Source organism: Erpetoichthys calabaricus, chromosome 3 (genome assembly GCF_900747795.2).
Source record: "Erpetoichthys calabaricus chromosome 3, fErpCal1.3, whole genome shotgun sequence".
NCBI classification, from domain to species: Eukaryota; Metazoa; Chordata; class Cladistia; order Polypteriformes; family Polypteridae; genus Erpetoichthys; species Erpetoichthys calabaricus.
Window position 1 is genome coordinate 499,151 of NC_041396.2, and position 18,710 is coordinate 517,860.

The 18,710-nt window shown below is 51.9% G+C and overlaps 1 protein-coding gene across 2 annotated transcripts; it reads right to left on the reverse strand.

Annotated features, from left to right (window-relative positions):
• Positions 1-79: 79 nt before the first annotated feature.
• iars2 (isoleucyl-tRNA synthetase 2, mitochondrial) lies at positions 80-8,877 on the reverse strand. 2 transcript variants are annotated; one of them, XM_028796310.2, is made up of 23 exons: positions 8,570-8,877; positions 7,289-7,411; positions 7,050-7,203; positions 6,414-6,562; positions 6,093-6,142; positions 5,882-5,991; positions 5,720-5,810; positions 5,037-5,152; positions 4,264-4,433; positions 4,099-4,189; positions 3,838-3,989; positions 3,609-3,769; positions 3,127-3,229; positions 2,955-3,042; positions 2,770-2,878; positions 1,747-1,849; positions 1,541-1,669; positions 1,331-1,462; positions 1,156-1,262; positions 913-1,058; positions 645-835; positions 432-576; positions 80-355 (listed from the first exon to the last, which is right to left on the reverse strand). In XM_028796310.2, the coding sequence occupies exons 1-23, from the start codon at positions 8,774-8,776 to the stop codon at positions 204-206; spliced, it is 2,979 nt and encodes a 992-aa protein (XP_028652143.1). In that variant the 5' UTR covers positions 8,777-8,877; the 3' UTR covers positions 80-203. The 2 variants fall into 2 exon arrangements, with proteins under 2 accessions (XP_028652143.1, XP_028652144.1); XM_028796311.2 differs by having other exon boundaries at positions 1,541-1,666; positions 8,570-8,876.
• Between the last annotated feature and the right edge of the window lie 9,833 nt (positions 8,878-18,710).

Sequence of the window (18,710 nt, forward strand, 5' to 3'; positions counted from 1 at the left end):
GTACAATGGCAGATGCTGCCCTGTGCCACCCATCCCCTCACCCCACTCAGACGGGCACAAGGACACAGAGACTCGAGCAGGCAGAGCAGCTTGCTTTAATTTTGGTGTCATTGTCACACAGTGGCATAGCTTCAGGAACACGAGCGTCCAGCACATCGTCCAGGCACCCCTGCTGCCCCCTTTCCCTCCTCGGCTCCATGGGGTTAAAGGGCAGGGGTACCACAGAGGACCTCTGAACATCGCGGGCAGGGCACTCCTGGCGACGGCGCAGTGAACTTCCGGCAGCGGAGGCATCGGGGACGGCTGGCTGGGACCACGGCCACCTTGTACGAGGCGTCCTCCACGATGTCCCCACCTGTCAAGACAAGGATGACAACGATGAAGGGGGTGGGGTAGAAGCAGCAGAGCCCCCCAGGCCCCCCGACACTGACCCTCGAGGTTGATGAGGAAGTTCCCTTTGAGCGTCACGGCGTCTGCGGGCAAATCGCGGGGCAGGCTGGGCAGGAGTGTCGTCTGGGAGGCCATCAGCAGCTCCGTCAGCTGGGAGTCGCTGGCCACGGGCTGCTCTTGGAGGGTCTGTGGAGACACACGGGTAAGACGAGGAGGTGGTCAGCGTGCCCACCCACCTACCCACACACACCCACCTCCATGAGCTCAAACAGCAGCCCGGGCTCAATGGCGACGGTCACATCAAACTCGGCGGCGTTGCGCCCGGGGATGGAGCTCAAGAAGGTGTCCCGGATGGTACAGGCGCCCTCCACCGCCTCCACCAGGCCCGGCTTCTTCCACAGCGAACTGGCCTTGATCCAGCCCGTCTCAAAGAGGGTCTCGGCCCCTGCAAGGCAGACGCGGGCGCGTCAGAGCAGACGTTAAACAGGCCCGGGCCGGGGCAGCGGCGGGACCCTCGCCTACCTGTGTGGCCGGGAGCGTGCAGGAAGACCTCCTCGGCGAGGTGCGGCAGGATGGGGGCGACGGAGCGGCTCACGGCGTCCAGCACCTCGTCCAGGACCGTCAGGCAGGACCGCCGGCCCAGAGAGTTCCTCTCGTCACAGTAGAGCCTGTGAGGACAACGGAGAGTCACGGCCGAGGTGGCCCTGTGTCACCCAAGGACGACTACGGCACAGGCAGAGACCAGCGAGCCCCCCGGCCCCTCACCTGTCCTTGACGACGCTGAAGTAGAAGCCGGACAGGTCGCGGGACATGAAGGCCTGCAGCAGGCGGATGACCTTACTAAAGTCGTACTCGCCGTAGGCGTCGGTGACCTGCAGTGGAGGCGGGCATTAGCGAGGGCTCATCCCGCTGCCCCCCACGTGCCCACCGAGAGACCCACCTTCATGCTGTACTCCTGCAGCAGGTGCAACAGGTACTGGTCGATGACGAACATCTCCCGGCTGTCCACCGCCTGCGTCGCCCGCTCAAAGCCCCGCAGGTTGCCCAGCATGAAGCGCAGCGTGTTTCGCACCTGGATTGACAAGACGACGGGAAAGTTGGCACAGGATTGGTCGAGAAACTCCAGTGGCGCCAGAGGGGTGAGGCTCACCTTGTGGATGTCATCGCGGGCAGCGCTCAGAGCGCGCGGTCCTATCGTCACCTCAGAGAAGACGTTCGACTCGGCCACCCACCACCGCAGCGTGTCGGCGCCGTACGCTGGGTTCTGCTTGGCATCCTGCTGGAGAAACAGCAACAATGGGTGCCACCGTCCATACAGCCAGGCACCGCATGGGCAGCAATGGCCGCAAACCTCACCTGCCCTCCATGGACGATGGCGTCCGGGTCGACCACGTTACCCTGCGACTTTGACATCTTGTCACCTCCCTCGCTGAGCACAAAGCCGTGGACCACCAGGGACCTGCAGGAGAGGAGAGCGGGCAAATAAGGGCCAGTGGGCACTGGCACACTGAACTGAGGGGGACCCCCACTAACATCAAAATGCCAACCGAGCTCCCTCTGGAAAGCAACGTCCTCCTGGCGACACCAAGCAATGAAATGAAAGGGGGGGTCCCTAAAGGAGTGGGGGGCTGCTGTGCTGGCACCTGACATTCGAACGTCTAGCGGCCCACCTGCCGGTAGCGAGTGACAGAGGTGTGAGGCGCTATATGGATGACACTCAACATGTGTGGCCTAACAAGACAGACGGATGGACAGATGAAAGGCGCCATATAACAGAGTCCTCTGATTGTCACCACTGGACGTGAAGGGCACCATATACTAGAGAAGCTCAGTGTGCCAATCACACGTCGAGTGACTCCAATCCCTCCATCTGATGGGACAGTCAGTGTCCTCCTCGTCATTTAGACAGACGGACATGAAAGGCGCTATATGAGAGATGAATGGCCGAGTCGAGACAGCAGAGGGTCTTTCTGGTGTGGCCTGAAGTTCAGGGGGTCCCCTGCGAGACCACCTCCAGCCTCGAGCCCCCCTGCTGTCCATCTGACTGAAGAGCAGAAGCCGGGAGCAGCAGAGAGGGCCGAGAAGCTTCTAGAAGGTGCCAGAGCCCCGTGGAGGACGTCATGATGGATATAAGCAGAGCATCGGGTAGGGGGGCACCCGGCGTAGCAGCGAGGTGGTCTTTCTAACTGTGGACATGCCCACTCAGATATTCCACTGATCACTTCCAGTGGGCATTACAGACCTGAAATGCAAGGTGCCAACTGACCACAACTGTAGGGAGAGAGAGACCAAGTGGCCCAGGGGCAGTCCATCGGCCAGCACCCGCCACTTCCTCACTGGAGCACAGAGCCCAAACTGGGCAGTGCCCACCACACTCACCGGTAAGGTGCCTTCTTGCGGGTGGCCACGCTGGTCAATAAGGATGATAAGAACCACCCGCCAAGTTGGTCCTTGCCTTCCAAATACACGTCGGCACGGCAGTCTGGCTCTGGAAGAGGGGCAGAGGGCAGCATTAGGGGGCACAGAATGACCAACAGCACCACGCAGCAGGCACGTCACCTTACCATCCAGCACCGCAGCCCAGGATGTGCCACTGTCAAACCAGATGTCCAGGACGTCCTCACCCTTCTCATACTCTTCAACGCTGGTGCCCTGAAAAGATAGTGCCACACATCAATGCTCAGCCTGGGCGGGCACAGCCTCTTAGCTGAATATGCCCAGGCAGGCCACTCTCACCTTGGAGGTGGCATCAGAAGGAAGCAGCTGCTCCATTGGCAACTCCCACCAGCAGTCGCTGCTGCGCTCCGTGACGAGCTGGGCGAGGTGCTCCACCGTCCGTCTGCAGGGCACAAAGCCAGAGGGCACTGATGGTCCACTTCCTTTAAAACCAACTCAAAGTGGCCCATCAAACTCGAAACTTGGGAAGCTTCAGGGCATTGTGCCCTCTCCGAGAGGGGTGCACCTGCAACTTGCCATGCTAGTTGGCACTGGGTAGGTTATAGGCAGGCATGGTGATGGCAATGGCCAGCGCCAACCTTTTCAGTGTGCCACCCTCACCCCACCCAAAGCCCTGTGGGGGCAGACAGCTCACCTCGGCATAAAGGTGGGCTGGGCAGGCCAGTGGCAGCCTGGCTTAGCAAGCCGCTTTTGAGCACCTGGCACAGCCCTCCATTCAAGGACACCCCACAAACAAAGGTGGGCAGCCACCACCCCGTTACCTGCTGATGAGCGGCATGCCAGTCTGCTTATGGTAGAAGACGGGGATGGGGACGCCCCAGCTCCTCTGGCGAGAGATACACCAGTATGTCCGGCGGTCCAGCATTGCCAGCAGGCTGCCCCTCGCCGACTCCGGGATGATGTTGACTTTCTTGAGGACGTCCTGAGAAGCAGAGACAGAATGGTCAGAGCGGAGCCTGGCAGCGCCAACCTAACGCCATGTCAGCTCACCTGCGCCCTGTCCTTCACGCTGTCTGTGTTCACAAACCACTGTTGGCTGGCACGGACCACCACTGGCCGCTTGGTCCTCCAGTCATACGGGTAGCTGTGGGTGTGCCGCTCCTCCTTCAGCAGATGCCCACCGTCACGGAGCGCAGAGATCACTGCTCAAAGCGAAGAGAGGCTTAGGACGGACCACCCAACACGCCAGAGCCCCCCGGGGTCCGAGAGGTGAACTGCCCACTAAGACAAAGGAGTCACCAGTCACCTCACCTGTGTGAGTGCCCTCGTCCAGAACCACCTTGCCACACAGGTCTGGGCCAGCGGACTCCATGAATCTGCCATCTTCATCAACGAGGCAATCCTGCCAAGACAAGCAAAGCTCACTGGTGTGCCAAGCAAAGTGGGGGCAGCAATCCTGATGAAGACGAGACGCACCACTGGCAGCTTGAACTGCGATGCCACACTGTAGTCGTCCATGCCATGGGCGGGGGCCGTGTGCACCAGTCCCGTGCCCTTTACCATGGTCACATGATTGGCAGGCAGCAGGGGAGAGTCCTTGCTTGGCACGAGGGGATGGCTGCAGATGCCTCCCTCCAGATCACTCCCTGAGGAACAAAGAGGAATAAGACTGTGAGCCCGCGGGCATCACCAAACCACGGGCACGCCAATATTCCATGCCCATCTGTTCATGACGCCATCTGTCACCATCACTCAGGAGCCCATCACGACACCTTTCTGCCGTCACACTTTAACTCGGATGGACACCTAGTGAGGGTCACAGTGGCAGCTGTCACTTGTGATGCCTATGACTGTGCCCGCCTGTCCCCGGCACATTCATTTATTAAATAAAGACAAACAATCAAAGGGGTGGCCACCCGAGTTTCAGCAGATCACCCAATGACAAGACGATGACAGCAAATGCCAGGCCATCTGTGCCAACACCTACAGGGCATGGGACTTGGGATCAACGGTTACCTCACGGGCAGTGGAATGCAGACTGGGTGGTGACGGCGACCAACCTCTAGGTGGCACTATTCTCAATTAAAAAAAAAAACCCTCAAACTTACAGGGTGGCATCCTGCTAACATTAATGAACAGGTGAGACCATCAGGCCAAGGGACTTCAGCCGTGCAGTAAAGAGCAGCACAATAAATCCCTCAACGGCAAAGAGCCCACCCAGATAGGTGCCACGGGCTCGCTCCTCCTACCTGTAAAGGTGGGGCCGACCTCCAGCCGGGCACCGAGGGCCGCAGCGATGTTGTCCAGACGCTCCGTCGCCAGCAGGTACCACCGTCCGGACTCGGCACACTTCACGAGTGAATACCTGCAAGGGCAAAGCACCGGACCCCCCGGTGAAGTCAGCTTCAGTATGGCAGAGGAGAGCAAAAGTCAAAAACCCCGGTGCCCGCTTTGAAACCCCCTGGAGCTTCAGCTGCAAGTGAAGCCACAAGGACTCATTTGTGAAGATGACCAGAAGAGATTGGGCACCAGAAGAGAGTGGGCACCAGTGACGCCACCTGGAAGAACTCGAATCCCAAGGGTCACCAAGGGGCAGCACGTGGGCACCTGAATGGTACATGTCACAACTCGAGCACCAGGCCTTTTTCACACTCAGGTCAACACTCCGCCTCGGGCAGATGTGTTCCTGAAACGCACCTTTGTCATAAAAGGGCACAAATGCCAGCCAGCCATGACGCCCTGGAAACCTGAAAGGCGGCTTGGAGGGCACAAAGCTGGCCGTGCCCGTCACCGCCACACGAATCATGGGATTCCAGTTCTTCCAGCAGCCTAATGCTCGAGACCACCGGTCTGAACAAAACAGCGGTCAGCGCCTCCCCCCACGGTGGCACCTGCCCCAAAGCTGCATCTCAAACTCTGAGTGCCCACTTACTGCGCGTTTGGCATGTAGCACACCGCCTGATTGGCCGGGATGGTCCAGGGCTGTGTGGTCCAGATGAGCGCGCCAACATCAGCCCAGTTATCTACAAAGAAAAAACAAGGTCAGCCACAGTGCCCACACAATGCCACGGTCACCAGCTGCCTCACACCTCACCTGTAGCTGCCGCAAGCTTTGGAGGTGGCACCTTGATGGGGAAGGTGGTGTAGATGGCTTGGCTCACATGCTGGGCGTTGTACTCGAGCTCTGCCTCTGCCAAGGCAGTCCTGCAAAGAACAATGGCACCAGTTCGGATCAGGGTGCTGCCACTCGAGTGGGCCGTGGCATGGAGACAGCTTCAGACTAAACGTAACATGGCCCACCTTACCTGCTGGAGGGAGACCAGTACACCGGCTTGTAGTCCCGATAAATGAGCCCCTGTCAAGAAGGACAGCCAACAGACGGGTGTCACTAAAGCCCCCCGACATCGTCACTTTGTCACTAAAGCCTCAAACCTTCCCAGAATGCTCAGAGCTCCCTCACCCCATCAAAGAAAGGCTCTGCCATTGCTGGACCCCACGCACACTCATATGCAGATCTGATGCCAGGATGACCACATCATCTACCCAGCACCTCAAACCTTGTGTGGTCTAAAAGGCGCTATATAAAACAAAGGGCCCGTGACGGGCGGGTGGGCCGGCCCCCTTACCTTTTCATACATGCTGTAGAAGACGCCCAACTGCTTGGCCTCGTACTTCCCATCAAAGGTGTAGTAGCACTGGCGCCAGTCGGCCATGACACCCCATCGCTCAAATGCTGCCCGCTGCTTCTCGATGGCCTGCCTGGCAAACTCCCTCGCTGTGTTGGAAGATAATGGAGACGGTCAGAGTGAGGGGAGACGCGCGGACCCCGCAGCCAGCAAGTGACGAGGGCCACAAAATGAGCATGACGCCAGGCGCGGGCACCAAAGGGTGACCACCTACAGGCCTTGGTGGCGCAGCTGAGCCGATGGCCACAGAGTTCAGTTTATTACAAGACTTTCAAAATGGTAAGCGCTGGCCCTCATCTGTCACCAGTGACTCGGGGACAAACTGGCTCTGTGGCCTCGGCCCTGGCCAATGGGGCATCTATGGGGTTCAAGGACAAGTCTGCAGGGAGGGGCTGCCAAGGTGAGAGGACTCTGGAGCCCACCTGCTGTTCAGATCAGCTCCCCCTTGCCAGCCTGCAGACAGACAGCTGTGCCTGGGCACTTGACAACTGGAGCTCAGGAAGCCCACCTACTCTACCCCTTACGCTGGCACATACACCAAGACAATGCCACAGAGAACTGTGGGCATGGTCCCACCTCGATGTCTGATTTCCAGCGGGGTCAGGTCCTGGGTCCCAAGTTCACCCAAAGCCTTCAGCTCGATGGGCAGGCCATGGCAATCCCAGCCGGGCACGTAGTGGACCCTGCGCCCACGCAGCACTTCAAAGCGATTCCGAATGTCCTTCAGGATCTGCAACACGGGAAGAGAAATCAGCCGTCAGTGTGCCCACCTGCCAACCACCTCGGGTCTCAACGGAATGGAAGGAGAAGGTCACCTTGTTCAGGGCATGGCCCACGTGAGGGTCTCCGTTGGCATAGGGGGGGCCATCGTGCAGACAGAACTCTTTCTTTGCTTTCCTCTGCCTCTGCCAAGCATACAAATCAGCAAATCTGCATCTCTGTGGACAAACAGAAGGGACAGACCTGAAGACCCCCGAGCACAGAAACTCCCCTCACCACCCCACACACTCCGGCCAGCTGACCACCTGCGCCCAGTCTGTGCCCGAGGGCCCCAGGGGGGCTTAGTGAGGTCTTCAGGGTCACTTCATGGTGATGACAAAACCAATGTCCCTCGCAGAACTACGGAAACTAAACGAGAAAAGTAAAGTGACACGGGCACCGTGGGCCCACCAAACCAGTCTGTTAGAGGGTCCTCAACTGGTCAGCTGCAATGGCCGACAGCAACAAAGCACACGACGGGCCCAACTTGGACTCGCATTCTGAGACGACAATGGGGTCACCCTTGGGGGTCTGTCCTGCGTCCTCTTCATCGGGCCCACTCATATTAATGACGTCAGTTAACCTGTGAAATGTGCCGGCGACACTAAATCGCTGGAGAAGACCTGGAGGAGCGAAAATGAAGTTTAAAGTGCAATGGGGGGCTACACGAGAGGGGAGACCCTGAGCTACGGGACGAGGCCGCTGGCACAACATCTTCATCATCTAAGCAACAAACGGAAAAGTTCAAAATGAAACTCTTATGACATCAGCCGGGGGGCTACAGGGCCCACATCTCTGGTCACCACACTACAAGAAGGACACGTCCTGCTGTGACAAACCTGCTTAGTCTGAGCCGAGGGGACTGCGCGGGGACCACAATGGCATCGACCCGGCAGAATTCTGGATCGGGGGCTCGACAACAGCCGTGGGATTTAGTGAGGAAGCCCACCTTTACACAGAGAGTCGTGGGAGTCGGGAACAAACCAGCAGGCCACGGAGATGGAGCAGAAACCTTCAGAGGAATCAGGAGGAGCTCCTGGGACAGCGCGGCCATTAGCTAAACAAACGTGCGACAAGTGGACTGAATGGCCTTTTCTGATGTTCCTCTGATGCCCTCATTGGCCAGTTTATGAAGTGACCCGCTCCGGGCTGGTCAGTCAGGCAGCTGCCCAGGGCACCGCAGTACACAGAAACCCCGCCCACGAGGTGGCGGCCCGCGTTTGACTTTCTGCCGAATCTTCACCACCACCTCCTCCTCCTCCTCGTGGTCCAGTAGCCTCAAACCGGCCGGCCGGCCAGCCGGCAGTCACTCGCACTGTCTCACCCCGGTGGCTCACCCGCTGGATGTCCAGCTCCGTGTCCAGAAGCTGCTGCCCGACAAGCTTCATCGGCAGGTCGGTGTGAGGCAGCAGGACAGTGTGGCGGTACTTGGCCTCCGACGTCCCGTTGGTCTCCTTGGAGGTAGCGCTGTCGTAAACGATGCTGTTGGAGGCGCAACGGAACACCCGTACTGGGTCTCGGACCCACGCCCGCCTCAGTAACATGTCCGCGGTCAGCTCTGGTCGCGCACTTGCGAGCCACCTGTCCACTCGTGAGCGGCCCGCGGAACCTTTCCTACGCCGCTTGAATGTTGTAAGTCCGACTAGAGAAGGTAACCCACGCGGAGGAAGTGCGTCACAGGGAAGGCGGGACAATAAGGGTCAACAGCCGAGAGAGCCAATAGACGCTTGTAACGTCACACACGTGACTCTGGTTACCTTGCAAACAGCGGCGAAGTGGGAAGTGTGTGTTGCTGCCGTTTATTCGTCAGTGTTATAAACGTTCAGAAGGTCTCTTTAATGATCAGTTATACGTTATAATATTACAACACAGGTAACAAAACATTCGGAGAATCGATCAGAAGGTCTACCCGTCGTTTGCTTTCCCGCTTTAGGACGTGGTAGTAAATTGCGTTTGCTTCACTTTTGCTACCGTTTCGTCAGATAAGTTTATTTTCTTTTTGTATTTGTATTAAATGCTTAGGGAATCCCAACAATATATAACGTATATATGTCAGGTGGAAAGTTCGCACATTTTTTTACTTTGGTATACAGTAGGATAAACAAAAAATTAAGCAAAGAATCACAAATATTTAAATAGATGAAGCTGAAAAGCCTTAACATAAAATAGCCTTCCTTAATTCTTTGTTCTGCTGAGAATGTGTTAATGTGGTTGTATAATTTCCGTGCATACCGCTGATAGGCCTGATGGTACCCGCTGCAGGGGCTCGTCTTATGTGTGTAACATTCGCTCGAACAAGTTAAGTTAATTCGATCGTAGCCATCGGGGCTAAAGGAGGCATCGTGCAAAGGTAAGAGCGAGTTGGCAGCGTTCGAGGGGAGTGGCACGACCGATTCATTTCTTCAAGTCAAAAAGAGCTGACAAGTACGAAATAAAACAATAAATGAATCAAAGATCACAGCCCCTTTCCAGAACATACCGCATCACCTCACATGAGCCACTTGTCTGGTTTTGTTCTCGATCGATCAAACACTTCAGAGTAAAGGACCAGACTGTGTGGCGCTGCTTCTGTGTTCAGCTGTCCACTGCAATGTCACCGCAGGTGACTTTTATGAGTCAACCAGCTGACATTCCCGGCGTTGTCCGGGAGGAAAATAACGTCCATCCATCATCCAACCGGCAATATCCGAACACAGGGTCACGGGGGTCTGCTGGAGCCAATCGCAGCCAGCACAGGGCGCAAGGCAGGAAACAAACCCTGGGCAGGGCGCACAAACACACACACACACCAAACACACACACGGGACAATTTAGAATCACCAGTCCACCTGACCAGCATGTCTTTGGACTGTGCGAGGAAACCCACACAGACATGGGGAGAACATGCAAACTCCACGCAGGGAGGACCCGGGAAGCGAACCCAGACGGGTCTCCTAACTGCGAGGCAGCAGCGCTACCCACGTAAATAACGTGCTTTTTTAAAAAAGTATAATAAAAATAAACTCATCTTTAAAAATAAATGAACAAGCAGTGAAGACTCACTAATGTGCTTGTCTTGTGGTCCGGTGTGCTTGTTACCATGGAGCTGACGCTCGGGACCGGCCATCCATACATTTTCCAACCCGCAATATCCGAACATAGGGTCCCGGGGGTCTGCTGGAGCCAATACTGGGCAGGGTGCCAACCCACCGCAGGGCACGCACATACACACACCAAGCACACACGAGGGCCAGTTTCGAATCGCCAGTCCACCTCACCTGCATGTCAGGCCAACTCTCTTTAATGTCAATGGCACCGGGCGGTGGCGCTCGAACATAAAGAAGGCTGGACGTCACCTCCAGTTCGCCCTCTGGTGGTCATTCCGAGTGTCAACTGGATGTAAACCTGCATAGAAGCCCGCAGGATCACCCGATGTCCTACCCAGAAAGGGGGGGGGGGGGTCAGTGTTAGGGCTGATTTCAGTATTTTAGCTGACCAATCAGGAACACGTGTACCAAGCTTCATGAGAATCGCTCCAGCCGTTGGGAAGTGATGCTGGAACAAACACACACACACACACACACACACACACATTCAATTATACATACAGTGCATCCAGAAAGTATTCCCAGCGCATCATCACTTTCTCCACATTTTGTTATGTTACAGCCTTATTCCAAAATGGATTCAATTCATTTTTTTCCTCAGAATTCTACACACAACATCCCATAATGACAATGTGAAAAAAGTTTACTTGAGGTTTTTGCAAATTTATTAAAAATAACAAAACTGAGAAATCCCATGTCCATAAGTATTCACAGCCTTTGCTCAATACCTTGTCGATGCCCCTTTGGCAGCAATTCCAGCCTCAAGTCTTTTTGAATATGATGCCACAAGCTTGGCACACCTATTCTTGGCCAGTTTCGCCCATTCCTCTTTGCAGCACCTCTCAAGCTCCATCAGGTTGGATGGGAAGCGTCGGTGCACAGCCATTTTAAGATCTCTCCAGAGATGTTCAATCAGATTCAAGTCTGGGCTCTGGCTGGGCCACTCAAGGACATTCACAGAGTTGTCCTGAAGCCACTCCTTTGATATCTTGGCTGTGTGCTTAGGGTCGTTGTCCTGCTGAAAGATGAACCGTCGCCCCAGTCTGAGGTCAAGAGTGCTCTGGAGCAGGTTTTCATCCAGGATGTCTCTGTACATTGCTGCAGTCATCTTTCCCTTTATCCTGACTAGTCTCCAAGTCCCCACAGCATGATGCTGCCACCACCATGCTTCACTGTAGGGATGGTATTGGCCTGGTGATGAGCTGTGCCTGGTTTCCTCCAAACGTGACGCCTGGCATTCACACCAAAGAGTTCAATCTTTGTCTTATCAGACCAGAGAATTTTCTTTCTCATGGTCTGAGAGTCCTTCAGGTGCCTTTTGGCAAACTCCAGGCGGGCTGCCATGTGCCTTTTATTAAGGAGTGGCTTCCGTCTGGCCACTCTACCATACAGGCCTGATTGGTGGATTGCTGCAGAGATGGTTGTCCTTCTGGAAGGTTCTCCTCTCTCCACAGAGGACCTCTGGAGCTCTGACAGAGTGACCATCGGGTTCTTGGTCACCTCCCTGACTAAGGCCCTTCTCCCCTGATCGCTCAGTTTAGATGGCCGGCCAGCTCTAGGAAGAGTCCTGGTGGTTTGGAACTTCTTCCACTTACGGATGATGGAGGCCACTGTGCTCATTGGGACCTTCAAAGCAGCAGAAATGTTTCTGTAACCTTCCCCAGATTTGTGCCTGGAGACAATCCTGTCTCGGAGGTCTACAGACAATTCCTTTGACTTCATGCTTGGTTTGTGCTCTGACATGAACTGTCAACTGTGGGACCTTCTATAGACAGGTGTGTGCCTTTACAAATCATGTCCAGTCAACTGAATTTACCACAGGTGGACTCCAATGAAGCTGCAGAAACATCTCAAGGATGAACAGGGGAAACAGGAGGCACCTGAGCTCAATTTGGAGCTTCATGGCAAAGGCTGTGAATACTTATGGACATGGGATTTCTCAATGTTTTTATTTTTAATAAATTTGCCAAAACCTCAAGTAAACTTTTTTCACGTTGTCATTATGGGGTGTTGTGTGCAGAATTCTGAGGAAAAAAATGAATTGAATCCATTGTGGAATAAGGCTGTAACATAACAAAATGTGGAAACAGTGATGAAGCGCTGGGAATACTTTATGGATGGACTGTATAGATAGATAGATAGATAGATAGATAGACAAGTGTTTTACTACACAGATTTTCAAGATTACATTCATTAAAATTGTTTTAATTGTTAAAAATAAAAAGTTGAATGTTTCCCTCACGTCACATGTAAATACGTACAAAATTGAAAAGAAATGTAATTTAAATTTAACAAATTACGCAGTTTATTTGTGGATATGATATTCCTCTCTTTACAGATACAGTATGTGTAAAGAAAGCACCAATCCGTACGCCTTGAGTGACACAGAACTTGTCTCGTTTTTGTCACTTGTCTGGTGGCCTGTCGTTTTTATGGTGCGTCCCCGTGAATCACCCAGCTGTCGTCCGCCATCACACTGCCAGCCAGGCGGCCCTGCTGCTCCCTTCTCGCCACACCACTGCAAGACTTTGAGGGAGAAGTTGATGCGCCTGACGTGAAGACCCCCATGTTGCCACCTTGCCCTTGTAATTTGGGTCTTTGTTGCTGCCTCAAAACGTCAGCATTGCTGGTCTGAATGACGCCCATATCTGCCGTCTCTTTCTAATGTCACTAGAAATGCCTGCCGTCAGTTCAGGGTGAGCCAAGCGCAGACTTTGTCAGCCAGCAGGGTGTCATGTGAAGTGACGAGAGCGGTGCCTCACCGTCCACATCCACCACACAGGACGGGGAGCTCGGATGATGTTTTCCGCACCTCGTTGTTTTGGTGGCCGTCACTTCTGGGCGCTGCTGGCCCGCTGGCAGACAAGGCTGGGGACTCGCCCAGCAACTCGCCCAGCGACATCCACTCAGCTCTCTAATGGCTCCTCCTGCCTGCTGCTAGGACTCCTCACCGGTGTTCAGTTCCAGTGATGCGCGGAGCTCGTTTTCAGATATATGGACTGTTGTGCTTTTAGTTTTAATAGCAGGAAACACGTCCACACCATGTCTAGATAATAAAAATGTGTCTCGTGAAACACATGCGCAGTCCGCTTTAAGGAGAGTCGCGTGCTCTTCTCTTATTGCAGACATTTGCAAGTTTGGAGTGCAGGCAGTGAGCTGGTGAACGTTAAGTCAGGCCTACGTGTTCACGGGCGTCACCTCCGCTGAATGACGTGTCACACTCACCCCTCCAGCGCTCCCAGGACGAGCAGACTGGTGACCCCTTCAGAGTTGTAAATCTGTGACGCCCAAAGAGTCGCTTCTTCACCATTCAGTTGGCACACCGCTGATGTTTCATATCTCATCTCCTTCTTCACACACACACAGAAATCTAGAAAGAGCGGCGCATTGGCTCCTCACCCTCCACGTCTTCTCAATCTGCTGTTGCAATTCCACAATTCAATCTCATTTAATACAAAGAAAAGTATAATGTGGTGTACAACAAACAACGGATTTCAATTTCGACCTTGATTGAAATATTTACCTGTTTTTAAAAGCCATCTTGAACCCCCTTTATAATGCACTCCCCAGAAAAACATCGAAACAGAAAATGAAATGAGACAAGAATATGACCAGTTACAGACAGCACAAAAAATATTCACATAAAAAACATACATACATATATATATATATACATCCATCCATTGTCCAACCTGCTGAATCCAAACACAGGGTCACGGGGGTCTGCTGGAGCCAATCCCAGTGGAAGGTATGAAGTGGGCAGGTGGCCTTGTGGATTAAGGTCTACTGTCTGAGCCAAACACCACAGAGCTCTTAAAGATGGAGTTTTGTTAACTTGAACCTTCATACGGTGCAGACAGCTGATGTCGTTGGTTTACTGAAGTACTTCACAGATTCATTGATCTTCTGATAAAGGAACTCGGGGCAAATTGTGGTTATGAAATCCTGACAGCACAGCTGTGACGTTGAGACCCCTGAAGTTAGTCATTGTATTCAAGGTTGTCACAGAGACTTCACAATTCAAACTCACTCTTACCTGCAGGGAGAAAAAAAACACAACAGGGTGCCATTTCTGGTGCCACCATTTATTGTGCATTTACAGCAGGCCAAATGTAAAAGTGCTCTCTTTCACTCAAATGTGTGCATTTCTGAGGGGTAGAATATGAAATCAATTTTTTAAATGTCAAATACTGTATATAACTTAAATGGTAAGTGTCCAACATAAATGGTTAAATGTTCTCGCTAAATCTAAATATCCAAATTAAACTGATACATGTTGCATTTAAATGCTAACTATCAGACTTAAATGGTTAAAAATCTTACTTAAATGGATAATTGTTAAATGTCTGATTTAGATGGCTAAATATCGAAACTAAATGCCAAATGTTCCAATTATACACATCGTCTTCTTCCTTCGGCTGCTCCCTTTAGGGGTTGCCACGGCAGATCATCTTTTTCCATTTTTTCATGTCCTCTCCATCTTGCTGTGTCACCCCCACCACCTGCATGTCCTCTCTCACCACATCCATAAACCTTCTCTTAGGCCTTCCTTTTCCTCTTCTAACATCCCTCTCCCAATATACCCAGCATCTCTTCTCTGCACACGTCCAAACCAACGCAATCTCGCCTCTCTGACTTTGTCTCCCAACTGTCCAACCTGAGCTGACCCTCTGATGTCCTCATTTGTAATCCTGTCCATCCTCATCACACCCGATGCAAATCTTAGCATCTTAAACTCTGCCACATCCAGCTCTGTCTCCTGCTTTCTGGTCAGTGCCACCGTCTCCAACCCATGTAACATAACTGGTCTCACTACCATCCTGTAGACCTTCCCTTTCACTCTTGCTGATACCCGTCTGTCACAAATTACTCCTGACACTCTTCTCCACCCACTCCACTCTGCTTCCACTCTTTTCTTCACTTCTCTTCCACAATCTCCATTACTCTGTACTGTTGATCCCAAGTATTTAAACTCATCCACCTTCTCCAACTCTACTCCCTGCAACCTCACCATTCCTCTGACATCCCTGTCATTCACACACATGTATTCTGTCTTGGTGGTCCTACTGACCTTCATTCCTCTCCTCTCTAGAGCATATCTCCACCTCTCCAGGGTCTGCTCCCTACCCTCTTTACAGATCACAATGTCATCAGCAAACATCATTGTCCAAGGGGACTCCTGTCTAATCTCATCTCTTACCTGTCCATCACCATTACAAATAAGAAAAGGCTCAGAGCTGATCCCTGATGTAATCCAACCTCCAACTTGAATGCATCCATCACTCCTACCGCAGACCTCACCACTGTTACACTCCCCTTCTACATATCCTGTACAACTCTTACATACTTCTCTGCCACTCCAGAGTTCCTCATATAATACCACAACTCCTCTCGAGATACCTTGTCATATGCTTTCTCCAGGTCCACAAAGATGCAATGCAACTCCTCCTGGCCTTCTCTCTACTTTTCCATCAACACCCTCAGAGCAAACATCACATCTGTTGTAATCTTTCCTGGCAAGAATCCACAATGCTTCTCAATTATCATCACCTCCCTTCCTAAGTGACCTTCCACTTCTCTTTGCCATAACTTCATGCTGAGCCTCATAAATTTTATCCCCTTATATTTACTACAGCTCTGCACATCCCCCCTATTCTTAAAAATCGGTACAAGTTCACTTCTTCTCCACTCCTCAGGCATCCTCTCACTTTCCAAGATTCCATTAAACCATCTGGTTAAAAACTCCACTGCCATCTCTCCTAAACACCTACATGCTTCCACAGGTATGTCATTTGGACCAATGGCCTTTCTGTTCTTCATCATCTTCATAGCTGGCCTTACTTCCTCCTTGCTAATTGGTTGTACTTCCTGATTCACTATTGTCATATCATCATCCAACCTTCTCTCTCTCTCATTCTCTTCATTCATCAGCCTCTCAAAGTATTCTTTCCATCTTCTCAACTCAAATGTACTCAAATGTACATTTCCATCTTTATCCTTCATCACCCTAACCTGCTACACATCTTTCCCAGCTCGGTCCCTCTGTCTAGCCAGGTCCTTTTCTGCCTCCTTTGTGTCCAACTTCTCATACAACTCATCATACGCCTTTTCTTTAGCCTTCGCCACCTCTCTCTTCACCTTGCCCCTTATCTCCTTGTACTCTTGTCTACATCTCTCTGACTATCCTACTTCTTCTTCGCCATCCTCTACCTCTGTATACTCCCTTGTACTTTCCAATTCCACCACCAGGTTATCTTTTCCTACTTCCTCTGTCCAGCTGTCATGCCAAGCACCCTTCTTGCTCTAACCCTTACTACTTCTGCTGTAGTTATCCAGCTGTTTGCCTCCCAGTGCCTGTCTTACCTCCTCCCTGAACTCAGTCTTGCAGCCATCCTTTTTCAACTTCCACCATTTGATCCTTCAAATGGCTTCAAAGGTAAACTCTACGTACGAGGCATTTTTAAATGAATTAGGAATTCACTACGCATTACTATTTATTTCGTTCCTTTTTTATTTATTTATTTACAATTCGAATCCCCGAGACGCCTGCATTGACATCTCGAGCCCACTAGTGATGTGTCGTTCGCGAACGAGAGGAGCCGATGCCCGTCGAGCAGAGCCGAAGCTTCAGCCGCTCCTGCTCAGCTCTGCTGAAAGTCCATTCGGCAGGGGCGGGACTTTACTTAGATGGGCACACAGAGCATTGGCTCATAATGCCGGCTCGTTCACGAACAACAAATCGGACTGGGATCGTACCATTATGTGAAAGAAGAAAGGGGGGCAGACGCTCCGAAGACAGCGAGTGTTGGTACAGGCCAGGTACGGTCTGTGTACCTGTCGCTGCGACAGACGAGGAGTCAGATTTAAATGCAAGCGCATCGTGAAGAAAAAAAGAAGAGTGAAGAAAGGAGTGAAAGCCGAAAAAGAAGCAGCATCTGGCTGCATTTCAGTGATATTGGAGACTGCAAAGCTAAGTGCAGAATTTGTAATATGAAAATATCCGTTAGAGCAGGGTCAACAACAAACCTGCACCCATCCGTGCCACTGGAGGAGAGCGTGCCCTCTGTCCTGCCATCCACTGACCCTGGAAAAGAGCCAAGTACTTCTACTGCAGCATCCACTGTCTTACCGAAAACTGCAGGTATAACACGGTCTTCAGTTCAAACCAAAGAGCTGAAGACCCACTGAGCTGGTGGGAGGCCAAGGCTGCAGTCTACCCACGCCTGGTTAAGGTAATGGTAGGAAGACTTTGCATTGTCGCTACATCGGTCCCCTCAGAAAGAGTCTTCTCAAAAACAGGACAAATAATCACGGAGAGGAGAAATCGCATCAGCCCATCTAAGCTGAGGCATCTGGCATTTCTGAATGCCAACCTGGCCTAAAAACTTTTATTCAAAGAGTCGTAGTGTTGTTGTTGTTGAGTTTGGCCTTTATTTAATTTGTTTGCTGTGGCTTTGTGTTAAGTTGTTCATTTAAAGCTTTTATTAAAATGTTAAACAATAGTAACTGTGTATTTTTTGTAATGAAAAAATGCATAAAAATACGTAATGTCTGAAAACAATGAATAAGAAATTTCTTATACACAAACCATTCATAATTGCTTAATTAGGCTACAATATAAGCATCCAAGTGATACTAAACGAAGAGCCGTAAGAGCCGGCTCTGTAAAGGGAGCCGATCCAAAACAGGGATGGGCAGATTCAGTCCTGGAGGGCCGCAGTGGCTGCAGGTTTTTGCGCCAACCCAATTGCTTAATAAGAAGCACTTATTGCTCAAGTAACACTTCAGCTTCACTTTAGTTGTCTCGCTCGTTAAGATTTTGAACCCTTATTGCTTATTTTAGTCTTAAACAGCTGTATTCTTGGTTTTTAATTGCTCCTAATTAGCAATGCCATGCAAATGACAAAAGAGACCAGCATTTCTCCATTTAGCTTGTTTTCATTTACACCTGTATGTATTTATCACGCACTATTTGGTTTAATTAAATACTTGGAAGGAAAGTGAAGAGAAAAAAGTGAAGCACTGAGAATTACTCATCTGTTTTAGACTTCAAATCATTTGGATGATATCCTTAGAAAGGAAAATAAATCTCGGATATGAGAATGACCTGACATGGCAGAGTTAAAGCACTAGCAAGCCATGCAATTAAATAATTGACAAGGATTGGTTTTTAATTAAGCAACTGGGTTGGAACAAAAACCTGCAACCACCGCGGCCCTCCAGGACTGAATCTGCCCACCCCTGATCCAAAAGAGCCGAAGCTTTGAAAAGAGCCGGAGTTCCCATCACTAGAGCCCACAATGTGGATGGAGCGCAGCGTCAACTCCAGTCCCGGGCAGTGTCACGTGCCGCGCGCGCCCTCTACTGGCCAATCGGCGGCTCTCCGTGCCGG

Coding starts and splice junctions, on each gene's coding strand:
- iars2 (XM_028796310.2), bottom strand. CDS start 8,776: ATGTTACTGAGGCGGGCGTGGGTCCGAGACCCAGTACGGGTGTTCCGT. Junction 2,879..2,954: donor CTGGGCTGCGGTGCTGGATG/GTAAGGTGACGT, acceptor CCCCTCTTCCAG/AGCCAGACTGCCGTGCCGAC. Junction 836..912: donor GCACGCTCCCGGCCACACAG/GTAGGCGAGGGT, acceptor TCTGCCTTGCAG/GGGCCGAGACCCTCTTTGAG.